Source organism: Lacerta agilis, chromosome 2, assembly GCF_009819535.1.
Source record: "Lacerta agilis isolate rLacAgi1 chromosome 2, rLacAgi1.pri, whole genome shotgun sequence".
In the NCBI taxonomy this organism is placed as follows: domain Eukaryota; kingdom Metazoa; phylum Chordata; class Lepidosauria; order Squamata; family Lacertidae; genus Lacerta; species Lacerta agilis.
The window spans coordinates 6,743,561-6,769,485 of NC_046313.1; the positions used below are offsets into that span (position 1 = coordinate 6,743,561).

At 44.3% G+C, this 25,925-nt stretch overlaps 2 protein-coding genes across 2 annotated transcripts; one reads left to right on the plus strand and one right to left on the minus strand.

Moving 5' to 3' along the window:
• Positions 1–1,574: 1,574 nt before the first annotated feature.
• LOC117040585 (keratin, type II cytoskeletal 5-like) lies at positions 1,575–12,675 on the plus strand. Its single transcript, XM_033138432.1, has 9 exons — positions 1,575–2,159; positions 5,498–5,712; positions 6,075–6,135; positions 6,528–6,623; positions 7,496–7,660; positions 8,386–8,511; positions 9,182–9,402; positions 11,107–11,141; positions 12,049–12,675. The coding sequence occupies exons 1-9, from the start codon at positions 1,635–1,637 to the stop codon at positions 12,336–12,338; spliced, it is 1,734 nt and encodes a 577-aa protein (XP_032994323.1). The 5' UTR covers positions 1,575–1,634; the 3' UTR covers positions 12,339–12,675.
• Positions 12,676–13,854: 1,179 nt separating this feature from the next.
• Positions 13,855–24,642, minus strand: ETAA1 (ETAA1 activator of ATR kinase). Its single transcript, XM_033138433.1, has 6 exons — positions 24,440–24,642; positions 21,452–21,589; positions 20,250–20,326; positions 18,095–18,213; positions 15,491–17,478; positions 13,855–14,616 (listed from the first exon to the last, which is right to left on the minus strand). The coding sequence occupies exons 1-6, from the start codon at positions 24,594–24,596 to the stop codon at positions 14,516–14,518; spliced, it is 2,580 nt and encodes an 859-aa protein (XP_032994324.1). The 5' UTR covers positions 24,597–24,642; the 3' UTR covers positions 13,855–14,515.
• Positions 24,643–25,925: the final 1,283 nt, after the last annotated feature.

Sequence of the window (25,925 nt, forward strand, 5' to 3'; positions counted from 1 at the left end):
TGTGGGGCATAGGAATTGGTTGGTTGTTTTTTTTTTTCCAAAATACAGTCCGGCCCCCCACAAGGTCTGAGGGACAGTGGAGCGGCCCCCTGCTGAAAAAAGTTTGCTGACCCCTGCTCTAAGCTGTCTACAAATCCCAGCAAAAAAAGAAATCAGTCCTGGCCCTGATCAAGCCAACACCTAGTTAGTTTCACATTCATTATGGCATAAGATTCAGGGAAGACCCTTGTGAAGCAGATCTCTTCCTGCCTAACCATCCTGCCCTTCTTCCCCCAACCAACCTTTGTTCCAGCTTCCTGCCCAACTAACTTCCCACCCCTCGACATTCCCAGATTGCTATGGGTGGCCAGAACCAACCCAAGACCACCTGCAACTGAATCCCCCTGACTCAGGCGAAGCCCGATCTCCACCACAAGTCAGCCAGATGCAGTTCGGGATTTAGCTAACTGTCATATTGCCAGAACGTTACCCTGAACAACATTTTGCTGGTGGACTGATCTTGGGAAAAGTTACCTGAGGGACCACAGGTATTGTGGGGCCTGGACCCCAAAGGTGCAATTTAAAATGTTTAAAACTAAGAAGTAAATTCCTCAGCTTCGTATATGTGGAGAACAGGGCAAGGAACAGCTGTTCATAGGGCTTTAGCATAAGTTTTCCCTCATCTACCATTGAAGAAGAAGAAGAGGAGAGGAGGAGGAGGAGGAGGAGGAAGAGGAGGAGGCGTTTGGATTTGATATCCCACTTTATCACTACCCGAAGGAGTCTCAAAGCAGCTAACATTCTCCTTTCCCTCCCTCCCCCACAACAAACACTCTGTGAGGTGAGTGGGGCTGAGAGACTTCAGAGAAGTGTGACTAGCCCAAGGTTACCCAGTAGCTGCATGTGGAGGAGCGGGGACGCGAACCCGGTTCCCCAGATTACGAGTCTACCGCTCTTAACCACTACACCATACTGGCTCTCATCCCCCAGAACCCCAGAATCTTGAGTTTCCAGGAGAGCCACCGGAGATAAGATCAGTCTTATGGATGCAGCTCTCCTCACCAGTTCTCTTTTAGTAATGGGTCTTACAATGGTCAGTTTATCTATCCCTGCCAGGCTGCACAAAAATTCATGCATTCAAGCTCTGCAGAATTGCTGGTGCTTGAGAAAGTTACCAGCTCTTGGCCACACTTTCTGATGCTTAGGTGTGCCCATCCCTGCCTTCAATTTAGGGAGGACAGTGAAGAATAGGCCATCATCTTCACAGAACTGAGTAAGTGGTTTTGCCATGAGATATGCTTTCTTCTCGTTCCCCAGCTCAAGTACAAATTGAACTCATTAACGCTGCCAGTCTCCAACAGATCATTATCTTCAAATGACAAGCAAGCCTTGCTGAGACTCTTGTACTTCCATCCATCCTTTTGTGTATGGGTGTGTGTGGCATGGCAGGGTGATGTCACCACCCAGAAAAGCCGCAGGGCATGCCCAGCCCCATTAATCAGAAAGATGATCCATCTTAAATCATGCAGCCTTTCCCACTTCCTCCAGAATATAAATAAAACGAAGAGCCCTTAAGTCCCAAGGCAAAGCAAGTGCACCCGCCTCTGTCTCATCGACCATCTGTGCTCTCTCTCGCTCTCGCCACGCCAGTCAAAATGTCTCACCAGACTTCAGTAAAGGTCCAGAGGAGAGGCTTCAGCAACTCCTCTGCCATCGTCCCTGGATGCAGCCGCAAAAGCTTCACTTCGCGCACTGTAACCAGAGGTGGAAGCTGTGGTGTCGGTGGTGCTGGTTTTGGTAGGGTCGGGGGCGGCGGGGGCGGCTTTGGCAGCATAAGCCTCTGCAACCTTGGTGGATTTAATAGGGTCGCAGCGGCTGGTGGTGCTTCCAGCGTGGGTTACGGTTACGGTTGTGGTTACGGTGGTGGCCTTGGCAGTGGATTTGGGCTTGGTGGCGGCGCAGGTGGCAGCTATGGGCTGGTTGGAGCTGGCTTTGGCGGTGGGAGAGGCGGTCCTGGCTTCCCTGTTTGCCCACCTGGCGGGATCCAAGAAGTGACCGTCAATCAGCACCTGCTGGCACCTCTCAACTTGGAGATTGACCCCAACATACAGAGAGTCCGCAGAGAGGAGGGGGAGCAGATCAAGACCCTCAACAACAAATTTGCATCCTTCATTGATAAGGTGAGAAAGTCAGATTTCATGAATGCCTTATCCTGCGACCCTTGAGTTGTTTCAAACCATTCATTCGCTTTATTCCTGCTACTCTACTTCATTCTAGCTCAGGCCACTGTCACCGTTTAACCCAGGCACTACCAGCCATGTGCTCAGTGGCACAGAGCTGTCAACTTTTTATTGGCCATGCTTTTGATTCTGAGAGCAGCACTTTCCGCAAAATTTTTGCAGACAGTCCTCCTCCTCCTCCTCCTGCTCCTCCTCCTCCTCCTTCTTTTTGCCATGGACCTAAAGTGATCAGGAAACCTTCTAGAGCTGCTATTGTATTATGCCTGAAATTAACGTGGCTTCAAGGCAAATTTGCAGGTCCTTTCTCAGGAGGAACATCTGAGCATTCAGTAATTTCAGTAAGATTGCTGAAATTCCAAGGGAGTCCCACACAACCCCTTTACTTGGATAACAGCTTCAAGTTGCCGTTAGGCACTTGTCCAGGGTTGGTAAAATAAGTTGGTAAGCACAGTCCAGAAACATGGAGGGGTGAAGCAATTCTACCCCAGAGGGTTTGCATTTGATGCAGAAAGCAGGGCTGGAGGGAGAGGTGACTCATGGTGAATAGCAGTGATGGATAGGGGAGAGTCAAATAGCAGCACTGAAGATGCATGCAAAATGAGCATTGAATGGTTCACGGGGCTCGCTCATTCATTCATTCATTCATTCATTCATTCATTCATTCATTTGCTCACATTCATAATTTGCCTCAGTAATAATTCATTCATTCATTTGCTCACATTCATATTTTGCAGGTAATAATATATTAAGAGTGATTGTATTAACAGCCTGATCCTGTGCAAGCTTGCTTTGAAATAAATCTCAGTGTTCAGTGGGACTCACGGGTAAATGTGCTCAGCACTGCAGCCTTAAAAGCCTCATCAAAAGTTAAATCAAATCAATTAAAAAACAATGCAAAAGTAATGTTATTTGTTTTACATCCTTGCAATTTTACCCCACTTTTCCTCCAAGTAGCTCTAGGTGAAATGTATAGCCCAGCAATCCCCTTTTATCTTCACAACAGCCCTTTGAGGTAGGTCAGACTGAGAGAGAGAGAAACAAAATAGAAAATTCTTTCCAGTAGCACCTTAGAGACCAACTGAGTTTGTTCTTGGTATGAGCTTTCTTTTCTATTTTGTTTCGACTATGGCAGACCAACACGGCTACCCACCTGTAACAGAGAGAGAGAGAGAGAGAGAGAGAGAGAGAGAGAGAGAGAGAGAGAGAGAGAGGGAGAGATTGGATCCATGGTCACCCAGTGAGCTTCATGGCTGAGAAGGGATTTGAATTTCCAGCCTTAGTACATATCCCAATGGCAACAACCAAGCTCCATTAAAAGATGCTCAAAATTCTGAGCACAGATGAAGTTCGATGAGGGACGGGAAAATGTTCCATAGCTGTGTTGGAGGCCTCAAATAACTCAAAACTCAAAAGGCTTTCTTAATTTGTATTACAGAAATTGATGCAAAATCTGAGTTACCTCTCCATTACTTTCTTGATATTTCAACGCAGCCTATATGTCTACTTAGGGTTAGACTCCACTCAGTGTGGAATTTCCCTGTGTGTCTTGTTAACACATGACTGCGTATTGCTAAAATAACCCTTCATACAACTAGTGGTCATATTAACTGTGGCCTAAGATCGGCTTTAGAAGACTTGCCATTAAGATAAATAGACTGGCAGGCACCAAACACAGGGTCAGTTCAGCCCTGGCTTATGGAATTTATTTCTAATGCATGTATGATTGGCCTTCTCTGTGCCAGTCTTCAAAAAGGCATTGAGGATAAACTAATATAGCTTCATTCATGCCACTGATGGGTTCTAGAGCATTGGTTTTAGTTTACAGAACTTTGTGGTTATTTTTATACTAGGCTAAAGATTCTTTAGGTAAAGGTAAAGGGACCCCTGACCATTAGGTCCAGTTCTGTCCGACTCTGGGGTTGCGGCGCTCATCTCCCGTTACTGGCCGAGGGAGCCGGCGTACAGCTTCCGGGTCATGTGGCCGGCATGACAAAGCTGCTTCTGGTGAACCAGAGCAGCTCACGGAAACGCCGTTTACCTTCCCGCCGGAGTGGTACCTATTTATCTACTTGCACTTTGTCGTGCTTTCGAACTGCTGGGTGGGCAGGAGCTGGGACCGAGCAACGGGAGCTCACCCCGTCATGGGAAATTGAACTGCCAACCTTCTGATCAGCAAGCCCTAGGCTCTGTGGTTTAACCCACAGCGCCACCCGCTGTGGGTAACTCTTAAACATCCTTTAAGAGCTACCTAATTTGTACTTAACTGGCTTTTTGTTGTTTCTATTTTGGAATTGGTTGTTTTATCTGCCATATGTTTGTAAGCTTCCTAGAAATTGCATCATCCTGTAAGGCAACTTAAGAAACCGACAAATGAACAATATAAGTAAAATAGAATGTAGGTCTTGTTACCTGAACAGTTTGCAGGAAACTAGCCTGTAACTCCTGCTGTTGTGCATGATCTAGGATGTCCTTCCAATCAACTGCAATAAATACCTCCAGTATTTAGGCTTAGAATAATGCTTTTCAAGTGGGACCCAAACTGTTAAAATTAATGGCCCAAATTAATTTCACCTTCCCAGCCCTTCTTTCCTCCTCAGCAGCAGAAACACACAAATACCAACACTGAACAAACATATGTTTTATTTTCCATTCTTAATGTTAATATACCTAGGCAATAATAGAATTTAAACATGAGGTACAGGAAGGGAACGCAGGCATTTAGAAGGGGCAATGTGGGAATCTGTTCCTTCGAGGGTCCTTCAATGGTTTGTTGCTGGCTTGGTAAAAGGAAAGAAGGAAGGAAGGTCCTCATTATGAGACTAACCCAGGCATGGGCAAACTCGGCCCTCCGAATGTTTTGAGACTACAGTTCCCATCATCCCTGACCACTGGTCCTGTTAGCTAGGGATGATGGGAGTTGTAGTCCCAAAACAGCTGGAGGGCCAAGTTTGCCTATGCCTGGACTAACCCAATAATATGTCAGGACTCACCTGTAAGGAAAGACTCACACTTAGGAAAATAGGAAGCTGCCAGTGGCCCATCTAGCTTAGTATTGTCTACACTGACTGGCAGTGGCTCCCTGGGGTATCAGATGAGGGGCATGCCCATTCCTACCTTAGGATGCCAGGGATTGAACCAGCAACCATCTGCATGCAGAGCAGTTACTCAGCCACGGAGCGATGGCCCTTGCCGGTTTGTGAAGCACTTGCTTAGCATCCCCATCCGAGTGTGACTTTTAGAAATGGTTAATGTGACACCACAGGTCTTTCTGCTTCCAGGTGCGTTTCCTTGAACAACAGAACAAAGTTCTGGAAACAAAATGGACTTTGCTTCAGGAGCAGGGCCAGAAAACGATCAGAAACAACATTGAGCCCCTTTTCGAAGCTTACATCAACAATCTGAGGAAACAGCTGAACTGCCTGGACAATGACAAAGCAAGACTGACTGGAGAACTGGGCAACATGCAGAACCTAGTTGAGGACTTCAAGCGCAAGTAAACCTCTCTCTTCCTCTCAGTTTGTTTTCTATGTCTCCCTTCTCTTCTACAACTCCTCCCCTTTCTGCTAAAGCCATGATTCACACAAGCAAACAGCTTAACAGCAACTTCTAATGTAACACGCACCATGTGGCAGTCTGTGCATGCACAGCGTAACATCTGCCATGTGGTTTGACCACATGGTGGATTTCAACAGGCTTGGTTTACAGGCCATGCAGGTCTTTTCTTTGCCATTTGTGATGCAGATTGGCCCTTTGTGACCAAGAATAACCTCTTAGATTCCATCAGTGCCGTTCCAAACTTCTTTAAGCATTGCAGCCATTTCTCAATTGTTTTTCCTCTCTGCCCTGCCCAAACAGATTTGAAGATGAGATCAACAGGCGTACAACTGCAGAAAATGACTTTGTAACCCTCAAGAAGGTGAGTGTCTGTAGATAGCCCATGGGGAAATAGTTTTGCTGTGTGGGGTAGTAATCCTTTGGTATCGTGTCCCAAAAACCCTGCAGACAACTTAGTTTAAAATATATTTCTACAAAGAAAGCGGTAATCATTCACAGTTGCTGGGCCACAGTCCTCTGTTTTTAAAAGACACATGTGAGTGTGTGTGAGTGTGTTGTTGTTGTTGTTCACAAAATGGATATATCACTCATTATTAGTGATGTAACTGGCATTAGCCAATAGGTGCCTGCCACAGTCATGCATCTGTACCCCCACAGAGCACACTCAAGGTAGTAAGTAATCAATTTAGGAGCTGGATCGCCCTCTCTTATTCTATAACTTTGTCTAGTTCAACAATATCTTCTTTCTTTCAGGATGTGGATACCGCCTACATGAACAAAGTAGAGCTGCAAGCCAAGGCAGATTCCCTCAATGACGAACTCAACTTCCTCAGAGCACTGTATGAAGCGGTAAGGATCACACCTATTCACTTTAGCTGAAGTGTTCGGTTATTAAACATGGACTGCCAAAGAGGCCATCTAGCCATCTGCCTTGCTATTCAGCTAGAAAAAGAGCCCCGTTTCAGAATCTCCCATGGATAATAAGGACAAAATGAAGGTTTATCCATGGGCTTCAACTAGAGCTGCCATCAATTTTGCCTAAAGTGTAATTTTGAAGCAAACTCTAAAGATTCTGGTTGGGTGAAAAACAACTTTGGGGAAAAAATGCAATTTCAAAGGAAGCAAAAAGAGAGAGAAAGGGAATACCAGCAAAGTTTATCAGAAGGAATGAGAAACAAAATAGAAAATTCTTTCCAGTAGCACCTTAGAGACCAACTGAGTTTGTTCTTGGTTGGTCTCTAAGGTGCTACTGGAAAGAATTTTCTATTTTGTTTCGACTATGGCAGACCAACACGGCTACCCACCTGTAACTAGAAGGAATGAGATTTACCTTTACATCCATAACTTGCTATTAGGCTTCAACTGCTAAGGTAAAAAATAAAATAAACCCCTGATGGTATTTTTCTGGAAAATTACAAGTTTCAAAAAGAAAAGATGATCACTAGCCAGTTTGTGGTGGTGGTGTTTTGTTCCGATCCCTGCAATTCATGTGTGTTCTATCTTCTAAAGTTTTAAAAACCTATTTTCATTTAAAAGAAAAAGAAAAAGAAAACAGGTGTTTTGGAAGCAGAATGAGTTACGTGTACACAAGCTTGCTTGCTCGCATAACTCCTTACACTTGAAGGATTCGCTTGGCGCACAGTTTGGGCTGGGGATTTGCAGAAGATGCAGAATTGAGTATTATTATGGCTTTGATTGAGATGTTGCTGCATCAACTACAGGAACTTGCACAGATGCAGACACAAGTCTCTGACACTTCCGTGATTCTTTCAATGGACAACAACCGCAGCCTGGACCTCGGCAGCATCATTGCTGAAGTCAAAGCTCAGTATGAAGACATTGCAAACAGGAGCAGGGTGGAGGCCGAATCCTGGTACCAAAGCAAGGTAAAATATCATAAAGGAACTAGAGAAGGGTGGCTTTCCTGTTGGTTCATGGCTGAGAAAACAAGTCAAGTTGCTCCTTCCTCTCATTTCTGAAATGACTTGGTTTATTATCAAAAGCCACTGAAAAATTGCTTCCTAGCCACCCCTTCTTCCCCACTAGTCTCCCAAACTCCTCCCCTTTCCTTTAAGCTAGATTTACTTGGCTTGGGAACCAACAGCATACTCAGGCTTTAGGAAATGGGAAGGAGGGAGACAGTACTCACCATTAAAGGTAAAGGACTCTTGACAATTAAGTCCAGTCATGAACGACTCTGGGGTTGAGGTGCTCATCTCACTTTACTGGCCGAGGGAGCCGACGTTTGTCCGCAGACAGTTTTTCCAGGTCATGTGGCCAGCATGACTAAGCTGCTTCTGGTGAACCAGAGCAGTGCACAGAAACACCGTTTACCTTCCCACTGGAGTGGTACCTATTTATCTACTTGCACTTCGTGCTTTCGAACTGCTAGGTTCTCAGGAGTACCATTGCAAGGTACCAACACCACTATTTTGCTGCCCATCGCAGCCATTTTATGCTGGAACTCAGAGCATTTTTAACAATATTTGAGTACCGGCACCTGATTATTATTATTTTAATAAAAAAGCACCCCATATGTATAGAAAATAAGAATGGTTGCTCCAAATGGAATTAACATAACTTTGCTGTGTTTGCTTTCTGCCTATATTAGTATGAGGAACTCCAGGCTACTGCCGGAAGACACGGGGATGACCTTCGCAACACCAAGCAAGAGATTTCTGAACTCAACCGACAAATCCAGAGGCTGCGCGCTGAAATTGACAATGTGAAGAAGCAGGTATGGTCTTGCTGGAAAAGATGAAAGACTTACATCAAATAGGGGCACCCCGAGTGGTCCCCTTTGGGGTCATGGCATGGTCCTAGCTCACGCCTGGGCTTTGAACAGGATCCACACCCCCAAATCCCTTTAACAGGATACCCTTATCGAGGAGGGGCAGGAGGAGGCTATAACCTCCCCTCCCTTAAACAAAGGCTTACCCAATGCCTAACCACCACTCAACCCCAAACGGCTCACTGCCAGCCCCTTCATACCTGCAACCAACATCCCAGCATAGGGTCATGCAAAATGGCTGATTATTTATATTGTGCAGTCGGTATCAATGGTGGTTTATGGAGTAACATAAGGAAACAATAGGTCTTGGGAGCCAGTGTGGTGTAGAGCGGTAGACTCATAATCTGGTGAACCGGGTTCGCATCTCCGCTCCTCCACATGCAGCTGCTGGGTGACCTTGGGCTACTCACACTTCTCTGAAGTCTCTCAGCCCCACTCACCTCACAGAGTGTTTGTTGTGGGGGAGGAAGGGAAAGGAGAATGTGAGCCGCTTTGAGACTCCTTCGGGTAGTGATAAAGCGGGATATCAAATCCAAACTCTTCTTCTTCTTCTTTCTTGCTCCAAGGAGCTTACCGTTTAAGCTAACCAGTCTTTTCTCTCCCTACCTGAAAACAGTGTGCCAAACTTCAGGCAGCCATTGCGGAAGCAGAAGAGCGTGGCGAGCTGGCTCTCAAGGATGCAAGGCAAAAGCTTGCTGAGCTTGAGGATGCTCTTCAGAGAGCCAAACAAGACATGGCTCGGCAGCTGAAGGACTACCAGGAACTGATGAGTGTCAAGCTAGCCCTAGATATTGAGATTGCCACCTACAGGAAGCTTCTGGAAGGAGAGGAATGCCGGTCAGTGAGACCTTGTACACATCCCATCCTTTCTCCGATGTTGATAAATCTAAGATGAGATATCCAATGTGGGGCATTCCAGATGCTGCTGGACTCCAACTCCCATCAAGCCTGACCATCGGCCATGCAGGCAGGGACTAATGGGAATTGGACAACATCGAAAGGGCACCACGCTGGCTACCTCTGCTAACAATCATTGCATACAGAAGGGAGAGGTGATGGCTCTTCATCTAAACCAGGGCTTCCCAAACTTGAGTCTCCAGCTGTTTTTGGAATACAGTTCCCATCATCCTTCACCACTGGTCCTGCTAGCTAGGGATTGTGGGAGTGTAGTCCAAAAACAGCTGGAGACCTAGGTTTGGGAAACCCTGATCTAGACCAAGTGTGGGGGACCTTAGGCCATCCAGATGTTGCTGAACTCCCATTATTCCTTCTCATTGGCCATGATGGGTGTGTGTGGTAGTAGTTCAGCAACATCTGGAGGGCCAAGGGTTCCCTACACCTCGTCTCAATGAAGAACTACCACCTCTGTCAGAACACAGAGCTGATAGTTGTTCCCTAGTGCAAATTGGAATTCCTACTTCAGATCTACCATTATAACATTCTGGTTGTGAGATAAGGTTATAAAATATATCCTCCTTGAGTAATCTTAACTGCCTATCATGGAGCCCAAATGAGGGATAACTTGTCCCCAGTCAAGTAATGTTTTCCCATGTACAGCTACCAAAGTCACATGGAATAGTCAAACTTTCAAATTTTACTGTTTGGTGGGAATTTCATAGAACAGTACTTTTCAACCAGTGTGCCTTGGCACCCTGGGGTGCCTTGAATGATGGTCAGGGGTGCTGTGGGCAACAGTGGCCTCTGTCCCCCTTTCCTTCCTGCCCTCTCGCATCTCTACCTCCAAAAGTCTTGCGCAGCGACCCTGGATACAAGCTCCCCAGGCGAATGGTGCCTCTGGGGCTGGCCAGGGGGTGCTGGTTGCCAGGAGCTGAGGTGGCCCCAGGATAAGCAAGCAAGCAAGTGGGCGAGGGAGCCCATCCAGCCAGTCTGCAGGCCCTTGCTGTTGCAAATGGATGGACAAATGGGAGGCTGTGCTGGCCTTTGTTGTGCTTCCTGTGTGCAAGGCCTGCCTGGAAACTGGGTACCTGGCATCAAAGGGGAGCCTTTCTGCCATGCAGGCCTGGCTGTGCCTGATCCTGCCACTGCTTCCTCCCAGCGTGAGAAAGGTGCTGGCCTCATGTTCACTGCTAAGGCTGGGGGCATCCTCTTCCCAGGTCCCTGTGGGGCAGCAAGAGAAGTCACTTCTCTTTGGGGCAGCAACAGCAGCAGCTCAGAGACCAGGGGTTGTGGCAGCTGCTTCTTGGGTAGAAGGGGAGATGGGAGAGGAGGCTAAGGGAACACTCCACAAGGGAGGATGCTAGAAAAGGGGTGAGGGGATACAGGCAAGGGGTGACATAGCTGGGCTCCAGAGCCCCACCACAGGGGAGCCGCAGAAAGAATGTAGTTGGTCAAGGGAGCTGTGGACTCAAAAAGGCTGAAAACCGGTCGTAGAAGACCAGAGGAAGTTGTGCACACTGCTTTACATGCCACCTAAGGGGGCTTGCAGGTTTTTATCACAATGAACTGCACAATTCTGCTGCTTTTCAAACTAGCTCCAGTCTGGGCTCGAATCCTTACCACTCTCTTTTTGTTTTCTGACAGCCTGGCTAGTGATGGAGCAGGGACAGTGAACATCTGTAAGTATCCTGGGGAGTGTTTATAGCTTTGCACTTTTGGGAAGGGATGAAATAAATGATGCCTTGTTTCACTTCACATTCAAAGGGCTGCACATAATGCTTCCACTCACCCATCCCACCATGCCTCCTCTGTGTCCACATTTGTATACTGTAAAGCCCTGAATAGTTGTGCCTGACCATTTGCACAGTTGCTGTTCTGATGCAACATTTTGGGTTTTCTGTGCTGGTGCAATGCTGCAGCTCTCAAGTTGCTTTGTTTTAACGGGTTGTTTTCAAACATTGCATACAACTCAGTGTTGTTGTTGGTTTTTTTTTTTTTGCCCTATTCATTTTGTGCATCTGAAAGTTAGCCATTCATAGGGATAGATAAGAAACTGATTCAATTAATATTTAAAGGTGAAGCTACCCAATTCACACTTTATGAACAATAGCCAAAGCAAAACACAAGTCATCTTTCAAAATCTGTACTTTTCCTACTTTTGCAATGCAGTTGCAAAAGCAACATGTGCAGAAAAGTAAAATGTCCAGCCAAGTAACATGTGCAGAAGTGCGTATTCCGGGGGAAAGTGTGCACAGAAATGCGTATACATACTAGTAAAAGTAGCATGCAGAAATGCATCCCATTGCGCAAATATGTTTTGCAAAAAATGTCAGTATTAGGCAAAATTGCATGCAAAAGTGGAGAAATTCACAATGAAATGCTGGTGCATTTTCTCTAGCACTTTTTTTTTTTAAAATGCAAACTGATGCGGAAATGTGGAGTAGTGAATTTAAAATTGGAAGAATGAGAGAGCCAGAACGGACAGATTTTCCCATTCCTACCCATTCATTCATTCAACCAACCCAGACACTGACAAACTGATGTGCTCTCAATGAGTCTTGATCACGTGTCCTTTCCCTTTCATAGCTGTCGTCTCTTCAACCGTCGGATGTAGCGGTGTGGGCGCTGTTGGCAGCGGTCTTGGCTATGGAGGCGCATGCAGCGTTGGCTATGGAGGCGGAAGCAGCCTCAGCCTGGGAGGAGGTAGCGGTTTCGGAGTAGGAGGAGGCTGTGTGGGCCTTGGGAGTGGACTTGGTGCTGGAGGAAGCAGCTTCAGCTCTGGGAGTGGAAGAGGCATCGGAGGAGTGAATCTCGGAGGCGGCAGCAGCTCTAGCATGAAATTTGTTTCCTCTTCTCAAAAATCCTACAGATGCTAAAGCTCAGACTTCCTTGCAGCCTTGGAAAACAAAAATGTAACTTGTGAACCATGTCTCACCTAGGCCTCCCTCTACAGTACACACTCTTATTGTGAGTGGCTTGTTCAATACCATCCCTTTGTTTGATCACATTTGGGGGAAATGTAAAACTCTACTTTTCAGATGATCTGTGTTGTAATGGGCTCTCTGCCATCGATAGAGTTTGCACCAATTTTTAATCTTGCTTCACCTCTCCACTTAATTGTTGATCCTTTCAAATCAGAATTCTAAGGTTTCAAATTTTGTATAAACCAGATCACCGTTTGTTGGTTCTTGCTTTCTTTGATGCCTGACTTCACTTTTTGTGTGTTTGTGTGTGTGTTAGTGTTCAATAAAATGCATATTGTAATTTATAAAATTTTCTAGTCCTTTTGAATATACACCATTTATCCCAAATAACTTAGCACTTGCACAGCAGGTTAATAGTTTCTAAAGTGCTTTCCATCTCACTATTCCGGACAACAGTTCTAGGAAAGATGCCACTATTAGAGATGTTGCAGGTTTGGGGGGCGGGTTAAGGTTGAGGCAAAAGTGGCTTACCTAAGACTATCTGTTGGATGACTTTATAAAAAAAAAATATTAACTAGGTGCTTCCTAGAATGAATGCAATTTCCATTCTGACCTGTATTCATCACAATCGGCAGTTTCTAGTCCCGTGCAGTTAAATTCCCACTAAATGCTACATTGTCACTGTCTTCTATTTAATGTAAGTTATGTAACATACTCCAATGTAAAGAAAATGTTAAAAACAACATTAAAAAGTCAATGTATCATTTGTGGGCTTAGAAAAAGGATGTGAATGAATAACAATCGTATTCACTTTTCTTTTCCTGACCACAAATACATGAACTGCAACAATTTCCACTTCCTTTCCTATTTTCCTTGGGAGTTCTTACATCCCTGTTTTCAGCTCCTCTTGGCTGCTAACGTTCTGCAACGTGGTGCCCTCCAGATGCTGTTGGATTACATCTCCCATCATTCCTGACTTTTGGCCATGCAGGCTGAGGTTGATAGGAGTTAAGTCTACTCTAAAACATCTGGAGGTCACAAAATTGGCAAAGGCTAGGCTAACCAGCTCAGTAATAAAATAGATAGGGAGGGCTATCACATTTCAACCCAAATCTTTTAGATTTACACCTGGACTACCATAAGGAGCAAAATGATTGAGGCAGCAGACGGCTTATTCACAATGCCACAGAAATTATATTCCTTAAAATTAATTCATTATTAAATTAAATTCTTGAATACAAGTTGGCCAACAGATTGTTAAAAACTAGGGTTGTATCCAAACTAAGTTGTTCCATTCGCACAAGGGCTTCTACCTGCACAAGACATCCCTTCTGTCTCCTTTCCCCATGAGCACCATAAATCTGCTCTAGAATCTGCTCTAGAAGGCTGGGGTGGGGAGCATGCTGCTTCTTCTACATATGAAGCGTTTCCCACTTATGGATCCGAAAAGAGCAATGTGACAGAAGCAGTTGCAGTTTTTAATCACATTTTACAAAGTACACGTAATTTACAAAGATGAATAAATTATAGAAAACTTTCCTTCGTTGTACTGTCTGTTCACAAAATTAAAAAAACAACACTTTCCCACTATACTGCAGTGGCAACTCAAAAATAAAAATGGTCTTGAGCTGTGAATAGATGTCTAGGCTAAACATGGCAGTTTTGTATTTACTCTATGGCTACATGCCACTAACTGCTCTGTTTGAAACAATGCCAACCAAAATCCTAGAATAAATGGCATAGGAGTTGCTTTGTATTGGGAAGATGGCTATTAAATTCAAATACCTTGAGACACTGGACTTTTCACATATTCCCAGATAAAAACTGTCACATCTTTGACATGGCACAGCTGATGCCAAACTTCTTGTTAAGCAAAGTAACTGAGTTACCAGGAAAAAAAACAACCATTCACAGCGGTAAACAATAGTGTTTCAAAACTCAAAACAAAATAGAGCAGCTCCTTGCTTGTCAGTATCAGTATTTCATTTAAGAATCTAGACAGAGCAAGGTGAAAAAAAAAAACGGGTAGAAGGACAGAATAATAATGTCTGCTTAGTATCTCTGATTGTTCTGCTGCCCATCTTTTGACAACGCCTCCATTTCCAAATCTGCCAACTCAGGTAGGTGCTTTATTTCTGAGCCAATGCTTGCATTTTACATTTTCTCCGCTCAAGAGCTTCTTGCTTTTTCCTTGCAATTTCTTCTTGAGAACACTTTCTGCTTTTCTGTTCTGCAAAAGTAGACATGCATTAGTTAACTAAATTATTAAGTGTCATGATCTGAAGGTAGTAAGGCTTGTCTTTCAATGCATTAATGCAACAAATACAAAACGCATTGCATCAATGTCCATCAAGCAAAGTGAAGGTTGATGGTTCTAATACATTTGTAAGTCAGCTCTCCTGACTTAATCCTGTGTTGTTGCACAGCCACAACTACAGAAATGCAAGGCAAGAGCAGTTAAATCAACATTTGGTGAAATACGCCATGGTTACATTGCTGGACTTCCAACACCGATTCCAACACTACATTCACACAAAATACTAAGCCATGGTTTACCGAACAAACTAGGATCGGTGTTGGAAGTCCAGCAATTGGTATTTCACCAAATGTTGATTTTATTATTTAACTGCTCTTGCCTTGCATTTCTGTAGCTGGGGAAATATCCAGAGCGTGGCTCTGCAACAACACAGGATTAAGTCAGGAGAGCAGGTTTGGACCTACTGAGAAGCCATGGTTAACACAAGCAGAGATCTGTATACCAACTTAAACTATTGCTTCATATTCTGATCTGTCGTCTAGATATAAAGCATAGTTAAGTTGCCTGGGATAGGTTTCGATACACAAACAAACCATAGTTGGCTTAATGTTTTGTGTGAACCAAGCCACTGAGTTTCAAAAACCAAGGAATTTCAGAAATCTTACAGTACGTCCCATTGATGGATATCACGTGTTGACACGTGAGCAAGGGAACAAGGATATAATTTTGAGATCTTGTTTTTCAGGACTGCCTAAAAAGACATCAGCCGACCCTGAAAACCTTTCCAGTCATTTATGCTTAAAATGAAGTCTAAATTAACAGACAGTTTGCTATTCTGAAAACCTACCTGTTTCGGACTGGGAGAAACACTCAGAGAGGTGCCTCTTAAAGACTGGCTTTGCGTTCAGCTGCTTTGCTGTCTGCAGCAGGACGTTTGGTGGATTCTTGCTTTCCCCCAATGCTACATTTGTTCTTGAAAGGTTGCCTGCATTTACATTTTTATGGTCCATCCCTGGGTCTTGGGAACTATTGGTCTTCCTGAACGCATACTTAGATTTCTCAGCTGGCACTTGATTAATACTGCCACTATTTTGTACTTTGCTTACACGGCACAGGTCCTTCTGCCACTGTATACTATTAACACTCAGACACGTATTCGAGAGAGTAGTTGAGTCAGTTGCAGAAGTGAAACAGTCTCCAGGCACTGAACTTGACCTATTGAGTTTCCCTGGAACGCTGTTAAACTGTGCCCATCTGTGCTTGTCAGAAGTATTTGAGCAGCTCTCGTTCATACGTAGTGTTGTAGCTGTAACAGGAGCATGGAATGAGAAGGTTTTCCTACCTATATGGCTCTTTTGAGGAGGTGGGGCATTAGAAAGTTCTTGTGTGTGCCCTGAGAGGCAAGGACCAACCTCTAACTTGGAAGCATTTCCTATCACCAATTTAGCTTCTTCATTCTCTTTCACCGCAACTTGGCTCTGACTTGTTTTTTCCACATCCCCGCAGACTTGATAAAGCAAGTCGTCGTCATCGGCATCATCACAACTTGTGCCCCAAAGACTATTGGATTCACAAAACAATTCTAAAACTTGATCCGAGAACCTAGGCTCGTTCCAGTCATCAAATGAAAACGCACTCTTCTTTGGCACTTCCATCTGCTTTAGATGACCTGCGCTGGCTTGCTTAGCCACTTTCTTTAGGTCGTGAGGCCTTGTATTGGCAGAAACCGTGGATGACTGATGGCATATACTGTGCATACCCTTTCTGTATTTTTCAGTCCGTAATACAGGGACATCAGAATGTACTGAAAAAGCAGATTTCTTTTCAGAAGAACCGATGCCAGTGGCAGATTTTAGTTGAGTAAAGCCTTCCCATATACTCTCCGTTTCAGGTTTCACTGAAGCAGAAATTTTGTTTTGACTTTTAGAAACGGAATTTAGTTTATTGGGTTTTGAATTACAATCGTCATGCAGGACACCCTTTGCCTTTCCTAGCTTAACACTTTGCTTTTCAACAGCATGTGATGCTGGAACACTGTTAGAGGAATTTAAAACTGTGCAGTGGGCACCGTAAGGTTTCTCAGAATCTATAGTTCCTTCCTTTGTTTCACTGGTTTCGTTAGAGGTATGAGCTAAAGTATTTTGTGGAACATTGATCACTTCAGGGTTCTGAGTAATTTGCATTAGAAATGAATCATCTGGCAGCAAATCGGCACCCCAGTCATCAAAATCATCACCAACCATCCCATCGAGGTTATTTGAGACAACAGATTCTATCTCAGAAGAGACTGCACTTGGAACCGTTTGTTCAGACGCCATTCTAGCTTTTTCAGCAGGGAAGTGTTCCATAGATTTTGTAGGTGATGAATCTTGTCTCTGATGTGCATCCTCAACCACAAATTCAGTAGCAGCTGTGAATTCATCTGGAGGGCACCCTTCCTCCAGCAAACTATCGTTCAAGGAACAATCTGACAGGCCTTCGCTCAGCTGACCACTACATTGCTGGGTAGGGCCATCAAAGAGGGCATTGAGTGCTCCTTCAGCATCAAGATCTATGGACTTCTGGCTGCTGTTTTCACAGTGCTCAGCTGTCCCGGCACTCTTCTTAACTTCTCCAAAGGGCAAGGCATCATCAGTTTGGGGATGCTCTCCAAGGAAATGCTGCTGATTTTCCACCTGTGCTTCATCTTGATCTTCAACTGATAGCATTGCCTCTGATATAATGTGGCTATTATGGCATGGAGCACTTTGATCCCAGATTGCATCAGTCATGCTTTTGTCAAATTGCTTTGCCAACTTCATAAGCTCCTCTTCTCTGTTTCTCAACCGAAGTCCTCTAGGAGAATGAGCAGGTGAAATGCATTAGGAACACAATTCATTTTGAAATGGCTTACTTGTTTTATAGCTATTAGAAAGCATACATACAGTGTAACTCAAATGAGGCACATTTTTTTTTTTTACTCTTCAGTTCATTACTTTACCCCACTTTTCTAAGGGTATTCAAAGCAGCTTGCATATAAAACCACAGGATTACAAAATGAAATCAAACAACTAATCACCATCAAACAACCTAAAACCACAGTATCAGATAAGCAAATGAAAGTAATTAAAACAACACAGCAACGACAATTAAAAGCCAATAGAATATAATTTCAAGCCTACATTCTATCTTAAAAATGGCCTCAAACTATAAGGTTTTCACTAACTGTCCAACAGCCTGAAGTTCAATAAAGTTCAATGTGACTTACTCCTAACTAAGCATGTACTGTATTGCAGTCTAACAGCAGATATAAAGGAAGGACAGTAGATCTTCACCAGCAGAGTGTTTCATAATCATGGAGCTACCCTTGTGAAGAGGGAAAGCAATCTCTTTTAGGTTACAAACTTTGTATCTACAAGTTTCTTCGATTTAATTACCAGTCTGAAAGAATTCATTTTGGAATAAAACACACCTTGCACCATTTACTTTTGTTCTACATCGTACTTTTGGCATTCCAGGAGTACATGGAATTGCATCATCACCAATCCAAAACCCAAGAAGAGATCCTTCAGAGCAGGCAGGTTTTTCATCCTGCAGTAGGAATCAAATATGTGAACAACCTGGATGTTATTAAACGTGAGCATCAATCAATTGTACCAGTTTTCAAAACTATTTTAAAAAGCATTTATTTATTACAACATTCATATTCTGCTTTTCTCATCAAACAGTAGTAATAATAATACCAATACTATTAACATAATCCAGGCATTACCACCAATACCGTTAATAAAAACGTAATTTTATTTGTACGCCTTCTTTTCACAGTTCAAACCATGCTCAAGGTGGCTTACAAGGGGGGGGAAATTACATAGTTATAAACATAACAAAAGTAGTCACAAATAATCAAAACATCAAAGGTACACAACTAAATTAAACAATTCCACTTAAATCATAAGATCTAAAATAAAGATACAAAATTTAATATTGACAACAGCAACAACCCCAACAAAACCCTCTAAATCAGTGTTCCTCAACCTCCCCAGATGTTTTTGGCCTACAACTCCCATCATCCATGGCCACTGGTCCTGCTAGCTATGGATGATGGGAGTTGTAGGCCGAAAACATCTGGGGACCCAAGGTTGAGGAACACTGCTCTAAATAATATCCTAGTCCAAGAGACACAGCCAACAATATTTCAAAATGACTGCAGGGTACGTCTATAAAACAGAGATTCAACTACCCCACTCAAATCCTCCTTAGAAAGCCACATCCCTGCTGCCAGCTGAAAACCAAGCAATGACGTGGACAAACAGGTAGGTCTCTCTTTGGAGGGTGCTGCACAACTTAGGAGCCATAGTTGAAAAAAATAAATATTGTTATACTTCAGGCTGAAACTGGCGTAGATGAGAAGGAAGAGAATGCCACCAGTTGTTGAACACAAAGTGTTGTGAGTAGGCATTGATGCCAAGGTCTACAACGCTGCAAAGGGCTTTGTGCCGCTCTCTGGAGCCTTCTGGTCCTTCTCCTCCTTGCTGTTACTGCCTGTTCACGTCCCGTTTCTGTAAGCATGCAAGGAATGACAAGAGTGAGGAGATGGAACAGCATCATCTGCTTGCCTTGTACTCTTGTTCTGGGTAATTCTGCAGATTTGAGTTTGAAGAGAGGGCAGTCATGTTTCATGGCCCCTGGAACTCTTGACTTGTAGTCTGCTGGTACTATTGGGTTGTATCCCGCTAAGTTCTGCTCAGAGTAAACCCAATGAAATTAATGGATCCAAGTTAGCGATTTCCATTAATTCCAATGGCTTTACTCTGACTATGACCAATGCTGGATACAACCCACTGCCTTTAATACTTAAGTCAGGTTGTGGCTGCTGACAGGATTAAAGAAACACTATGCTTAGGGGCGAAACAAAGGTGAAAAAACAAACCAAAGAGGGCACCCTGCATCACAAGCCCAATAGAGAACCAAGCATGAGCAGTAACCACAAATCAGAAAGCTGAAATGCCAACGGTTAATCAGAAAGCCAAGGTGAGGAGTTGAACAACCTGTTTTGAGGGAATAGCTGGCTAGAACTCCGAACAAGAGTCCCCCTTGTTAAGAAAGAGAAAGCACGGCAATGGTTGGTTGCAGGTCTCACTTGTACAGTCATAACTCGTGTTGCGTATGCTCCGTGTTGCATACGTTTGGGATACACACTCCCGCACCCCGGAAGAGTTTTCCGGAGCGCTCACGAGTGCTGGATGTGCAGAACGCTTCTACGCACTTCGCGCATATGCAGAAGCGCTCAAATTGCGCGACTTTCAGTTTTCCGGGGTTTTTTACGTGCATTCGAGTTACGCACGCCCGCATTATGCACGGCAACCCGGAACGGATCGTGTGCATAACCCGGGGTTCCACTGTATCTCCTAAAGTGAAAAGGTACATGCTAATAATAATGATAACATCAGTTAACTCTACACCACTTGAATTTGTAGATATGGTTTACTTTTATCCAAGTTTCCTTTCTAACTATAAAGACATTAGAATTTCTCAAGAAGAAACTAATTTCACAATGAAGGCTGTTTCTGCAAAAGAAAGAAAATGGGTTCGGACTATGCAGTTTTACCTTGGGAAGTAATACTTACATGGGGAGCAATCCGATTAACAATTTCTGAAATCTCAACCGTATGCCCACTAACCAGCTGTTTCTTTTGTCCATTGCCTGAAAAACAAAACAAAAACCTTTCTAGCAGCTGCTAATCACTAGATGATGGAGATTTCCATAACTTAGAAGCAGACTCGCCCCTGCAAATATTTAGGTGTGTGACTTCCTGCATAACAGAATTTATAGTGTAAAGGCAGTAAAAAATTTAAAACAATGTGCTCCAGAGTTGGAATAGGAAATCAAAGTTGTTAAATTTTCCCTCCCATTTTTCAGTCACAAGATCTCTAAGGCAGCCTACAAATACTATGTTGTTGTTGTTGTTCAGTCGTTCAGTCGTGTCCGACTCTTCGTGACCCCATGGACCAGATACTATACAAAGTATCAATCCAATCCACAATTAAAATGCCATTTGACAAGAATCAGCATTGAGAGAGTGGAATGTCCTGTTTGGAAGGTACACTGGAGACCAACAGACATTCTTAGGGAGGATACACTACAACATTTTGTTGCAGTCCCACTTGCATCTCCTAAAAATCAAGTGCCTAGTTACTTAAGTATCTAGATACTTGAAGAGGGAAAGATACATGTTTTCTTTATTTTTAATTAACACCCAGGTACCAACTAGGTTCGAATCCCCGCGACGGGGTGAGCTCCCGTTGCTCGGTACCAGCTCCTGCCCACCTAGCTGTTCGAAAGCACGTCAAAGTGCAGGTATATAAATAGCTACCGCTCCAGCGGGAAGGTAAACAGCGTTTCCATGCATTGCTCTGGTTCGCCAGAAGTGGCTTTGTCATGCTGGTCACATGACCCAGAAGCTGTACACTGGCTCCCTTGGCCAGTAACGTGAGATGAGCGCCGCAACCCCAGAGTCGGACACGACTGGACCTAATGGTCAGGGGTCCCTTTACCTTTACCAGCCATATAGGACCCTAGTGAAAGAACCTACAGAGTGAATTCTACAACCAGAGAACCAGCACAAAGATAGCCCAACTCCTTGATGCTACTCACAACAGCAGGCCCTCGGCTGAAGTTTTTAATGATTAGACAAGTGCATAAGCAGTGACCCTTCAGGCAAACCGGTACTAGACCATTTAGGTCTCTCACCATACAGTATATTCCCAAATGATTAAATACTGATATAAATAAGGGAGGCATGAAATAAGAAGGATAATAAGTAGATACCTAGCTTATATGCACTTGGTGACTGAGGATCCCAGAAGATTTCTTGCTGTACATCAGTTTCATTTAAAGGAGAACTAAAAGTAGGCAAACGTGAACTGGCAGGCAGCTTTCTTGTCGGAGTCTTATATGAACTTGTTTCTGTGTGAACACATGAACAAAAACACTTCTGTAGAAATAAGCAAAACCGTTACATGTGATTTCTGCACCCTAATGAAGCAGTTCAATATTAAGAAACCAGAGGCCTTTCTCTTGGGCATGACCAATTATATCCCCAGCAAAGATAGAACATTTTTTATGTATGCCACAACAGCTGCTAGAATCTTAATAGCTAAAAACTGGAAAGCAGAAGAATTACCTACAGTGGAAGAATGGCAGATGAAGTTGATTGACTACATGGAACTCGCTGAGCTGACCGCGAAACTCCGAGATCAGAGGGAGGAGAAGGTGCAAGAAGATTGGAAGAAATTTAAAGAATATTTGAAACAACGTGAAAAGTTAGATATTTGAAATTGAAATCAGTGGACATTATAGGCAACAGCATTACAATGTTAGTTTAATAGAGTGTATAAGAAGTTAAGTTAGTGACATATTTGAATTTTTTTATGTATTTTGGTAAGAATAAGGTACTATATATAAGTTGTTAGATAAGGTTTAAGATAAGTTGTAAAGTAATTTGAAGTAGTTACAAAGTTACTAAAGTATATTTGAAATGAACGCAGAAGAGAGGGCGTGAGGAAGTCCCCCCAGTTAAGATATAAAATAAGATTAAGATAGTTAATTCGGTGTTTTATGTATTTTTATGTTTTTGTATGAGTTTTTTCTTTGTTTTATTTTTTGTAGTTTGTATACTTTTTTGTAATTTGTATATTCGTATTGTTTTTATTTGTTTGTTAATTTTCTTGAAAAACCAATAAATTCTTTTATATATAAAAAAAGAAGCAGTTCAAGATGTGAAACTGATTGGAGCAGATTTACCAATACAGGCAATATTTACCAACACAGGAAATTGTCTTAGATAAAGTCAGACACTGGTCCATCTAGCCAAGTACTGACTACACTGAGTAGCACCAGCTCTCCAGGGTTTCAGAAACAAGTTTTTCCCAGCTCTACCTGAAGACACTGGGATTGAACCTGGGATCTCTTGCTCAGCAACACAGGTGTTCTACCACTGAGCTACAGTAGGGTTCAATCAGTTTTCTTCTGCCCAATCCTAAATGTTTGATTGAGGAGCAGTCACATTTGGCTTCCCTGGAGCTATACAGAATTGCAGAAGCTATCTGTCATTTTGAAAGAACAAAAGTGCAGCCCAGATTCTAAGACGATGTTAACTTTCTAGGCCCAAGTCCAGGAATACTACAGTTCCAGCTCTACAATTTTATGATTCTAAAATGCAGACCAGGCAGTGGGGAGTGGATGGACTTTTTTCAGCCCGAGGATGGGCAGCCTTCCAAGGGCCACATGGCATCGGAAAGCTAGGTCAGGGGCAAAAATATATGCAAGCTTGTACAGAGGGCTGCAATCTATTCACATAAAACCAGTGAATTATCCTGCAGGTCTGGTAAAATTATTGGAAGATAACTGATGGAGTGAGGCTCAACCTTAGCAGGATGTGAAGAGAGTAGTAGTCTCTTGAGAAGTACACTGGTTTCTACCTCTATGGCAATATCGACAAATATTGCACCGGTGGGGGGGGGGGTTCTAATGGCAATATACTGACACAGCTGCCACAATCAATCAATATGACACCAACTATTCTTCCCTTTTCTCTCCTCTCTTACTGTAGCATATTGCAATACTTGCTTTTTAAAACAATGGATCTCAAGCTTTTCATGAATCACTTGAAAATTGCTGGGGGTCTTTTTGTTGTTGTTGCTCAGCATATCAAAGCACATATTCAACTCCCTATTTTTATAACGTTTTGTTCTTCAGCGCTGGCTTGAGTTTTTAATAACCAAGATGTTTACGAACTTTAGCTTGGGAGGGTCTGCCGCTTTCCCAAGAAAGGCATTTGTGGGCCAATGGGCACCTTTCAGTCAAGGGCAGCAACAAGCAACTATGAATTTCGAATTAAAACTGATCTTCGAGTGTCCCTTAGCATTTGCACGAGTCGGGCACTTTGGCTCTTCTGCATGGTTTCTACGTATTAACAGACAAAGATTGCTGCAGCCTCTTAAAACTTACAACAAAACTACTGCAGTGCAGGCCGGCCTTTTACAACCAGGTGAACTCCATTGGCTTCAGACTCCTGCTTCCGTTACAACCAGAAAGCAAACTGGGGGCCTTGTATAATCCAAAACATCTGGAGGGCACCCGGCTGGTGAAGGCTAGCAGGTGCCATAGCAAATTTGTTCTGTGAACCGCCCTGAGAGTGAGTGGGTGAGTGTATGTATGTATATGTGTGTGTGTGACTGCATATGTACAGTATATGTGTGTCTATGTATATATATATATATATCTATTTATGTGTGTGTGTGCGCGCGCTCGTGTATGTATGTGTGTGTGTGTGTGTATATATATATATATATATATATATATATATATATATATATGGGTGTATAATGTATGTATATATGTGTATGTGCGTGTGTTTACACATACATACATACATACCCACACACGTATATATGTAGGTTTCGCCTTAAACAACACACAGGGCTGTCCCTCACCGAATTATACGAGGCTAATATTATTCCCTCTCTCTCCCCCCCCCCCCAGTCCGTGAGGAACGCACGTGCCAGGATGGCACCGGGGGCTATGGCGGGGGAAGAGTAAGGGACCCTTGGGGGGGGGGGGTGCTCTGCCTACGTGCTGCTTACTCGGGAGTAAAGTCTCGCTCAGCCAAGGGCGGCTCGCGCGCCCACCAGAGGCGGCTGGCGTTTATGCGAGGGCGCGGAAGGCGGGACCCGCCGCCCCCAGACGCCGAGGAGGCCGGTGCTTCGGGGGACCCGCAGGGGACAAGAGGCGCTCCTCCCCCCCACGGAGCCTCACCCTCGGAGCCGCGCTGGCCGCGGGGACTCTCTCCATCCTGAGCGCCCTCGGCGGGTCTCTGCCGCCTGCTGCTGCTCCGCTTCACGGGGCTCCGGAGGCGAAAATCCTCCCCTCCCCCTCCCGCTCTGGCCGCCGCCTTCCGCCGCTTAGCCGCCATATAAGATCCCGGCGGCGGCGGAGGCGCTTCCCCCCCGCGAAGCGCGCCCAAACTCAAGGAGGCGCCATTTTGGCCGGCGTCACAAGCCGGCGCTGATTGGCCGAAGCCGGCTCTCCAGGAGCCTCCAATTGGTCAGGACTTAAAGTAAGGTGATTGGAGGAAGAGGAGCGAACGAGCGAGCGTTCGGATGTGCGAGTGTCGCGTCCAGTAAGGAGCCTGCTCTATTTTTTTAAAAGGGGCTACGCTCCTCTCACTGAACCCTGCGGGTTGTTGGGTGGGGACAGTCTAAAAGGCTTTAAGGGAGGGACTCAGGCACAGGTTAATAGGTGCCAGGTCTTTCTTGGAGTGGAGCTTCCATGTGCAGCTGCAGTGTACCGTGCCCTCCTGGTGGTGCAGCAATGAAACTGCTAGTACATAGAATCATAGAGTTGGAAGAGACCACAAGGGCCATCCAGTCCAACCCCCTGCCAAGCAGGAAACACCATCAAAGCATTCCTGACAGATGGCTGTCAAGCCTCTGCTTAAAGACCTCCAAAGAAGGAGACTCCACCACACTCCTTGGTAGCAAATTCCACTGCTGAACAGCTCTCACTGTCAGGAAGTTCTTCCTAATGTTTAGGTGGAATCTTCTTTCTTGTAGTTTGAATCCATTGCCCCGTGTCCGCTTCTCTGGAGCAGCAGAAAACAACCTTTCACCCTCCTCTATATGACATCCTTTTAGATATTTGAACATGGCTATCATATCACTCCTTAACCTTCTCTTCTCCAGGCTAAACATACCCAGCTCCCTAAGCCGTTCCTCATAAGGCATCGTTTCCAGGCCTTTGACCATTTTGGTTGCCCTCCTCTGGACACGTTCCAGCTTGTCAATATCCTTCTTGAACTGTGGTGCCCAGAACTGGACACAGTATTCCAGGTGAGGTCTGACCAGAGCAGAATATAGTGGTACTATTACTTCCCTTGATCTAGATGCTATACTCCTATTGATGCAGTCCAGAATTGCATTGGCTTTTTAAGCTGCTGCATCACACTGTTGACTCATGTCAAGTTTGTGGTCTACCAAGACTCCTAGATACTTTTCACATGTACTGCTCTCTCCTTTTCACATGTACTGCTCTCTCCTTTTCACATGTACTGCTCTACTGTACTACATTTTCTAAACGAAGCAGAGTGAGTATGGTTTCACACTGAATGGGGGACCACATATTGAGATCCTTGCACTGCAAGTGGTTCGACTAAATGACTCTTGGAGTCCCTTCCAACTTTACAATTCTATGATTCTATGTCCAGGTGAATAACAAGCAGGGCTGGCCCACCCCTGAGGCCAGG

Coding starts and splice junctions, on each gene's coding strand:
- LOC117040585 (XM_033138432.1), top strand. CDS start 1,635: ATGTCTCACCAGACTTCAGTAAAGGTCCAGAGGAGAGGCTTCAGCAAC. Junction 6,136..6,527: donor ACTTTGTAACCCTCAAGAAG/GTGAGTGTCTGT, acceptor TCTTTCTTTCAG/GATGTGGATACCGCCTACAT. Junction 8,512..9,181: donor TTGACAATGTGAAGAAGCAG/GTATGGTCTTGC, acceptor ACCTGAAAACAG/TGTGCCAAACTTCAGGCAGC.
- ETAA1 (XM_033138433.1), bottom strand. CDS start 24,596: ATGGCGGCTAAGCGGCGGAAGGCGGCGGCCAGAGCGGGAGGGGGAGGG. Junction 18,214..20,249: donor TTAATCGGATTGCTCCCCAT/GTAAGTATTACT, acceptor TTCCTACTGCAG/GATGAAAAACCTGCCTGCTC. Junction 17,479..18,094: donor ACAAAAGTAAATGGTGCAAG/GTGTGTTTTATT, acceptor TCATTCTCCTAG/AGGACTTCGGTTGAGAAACA.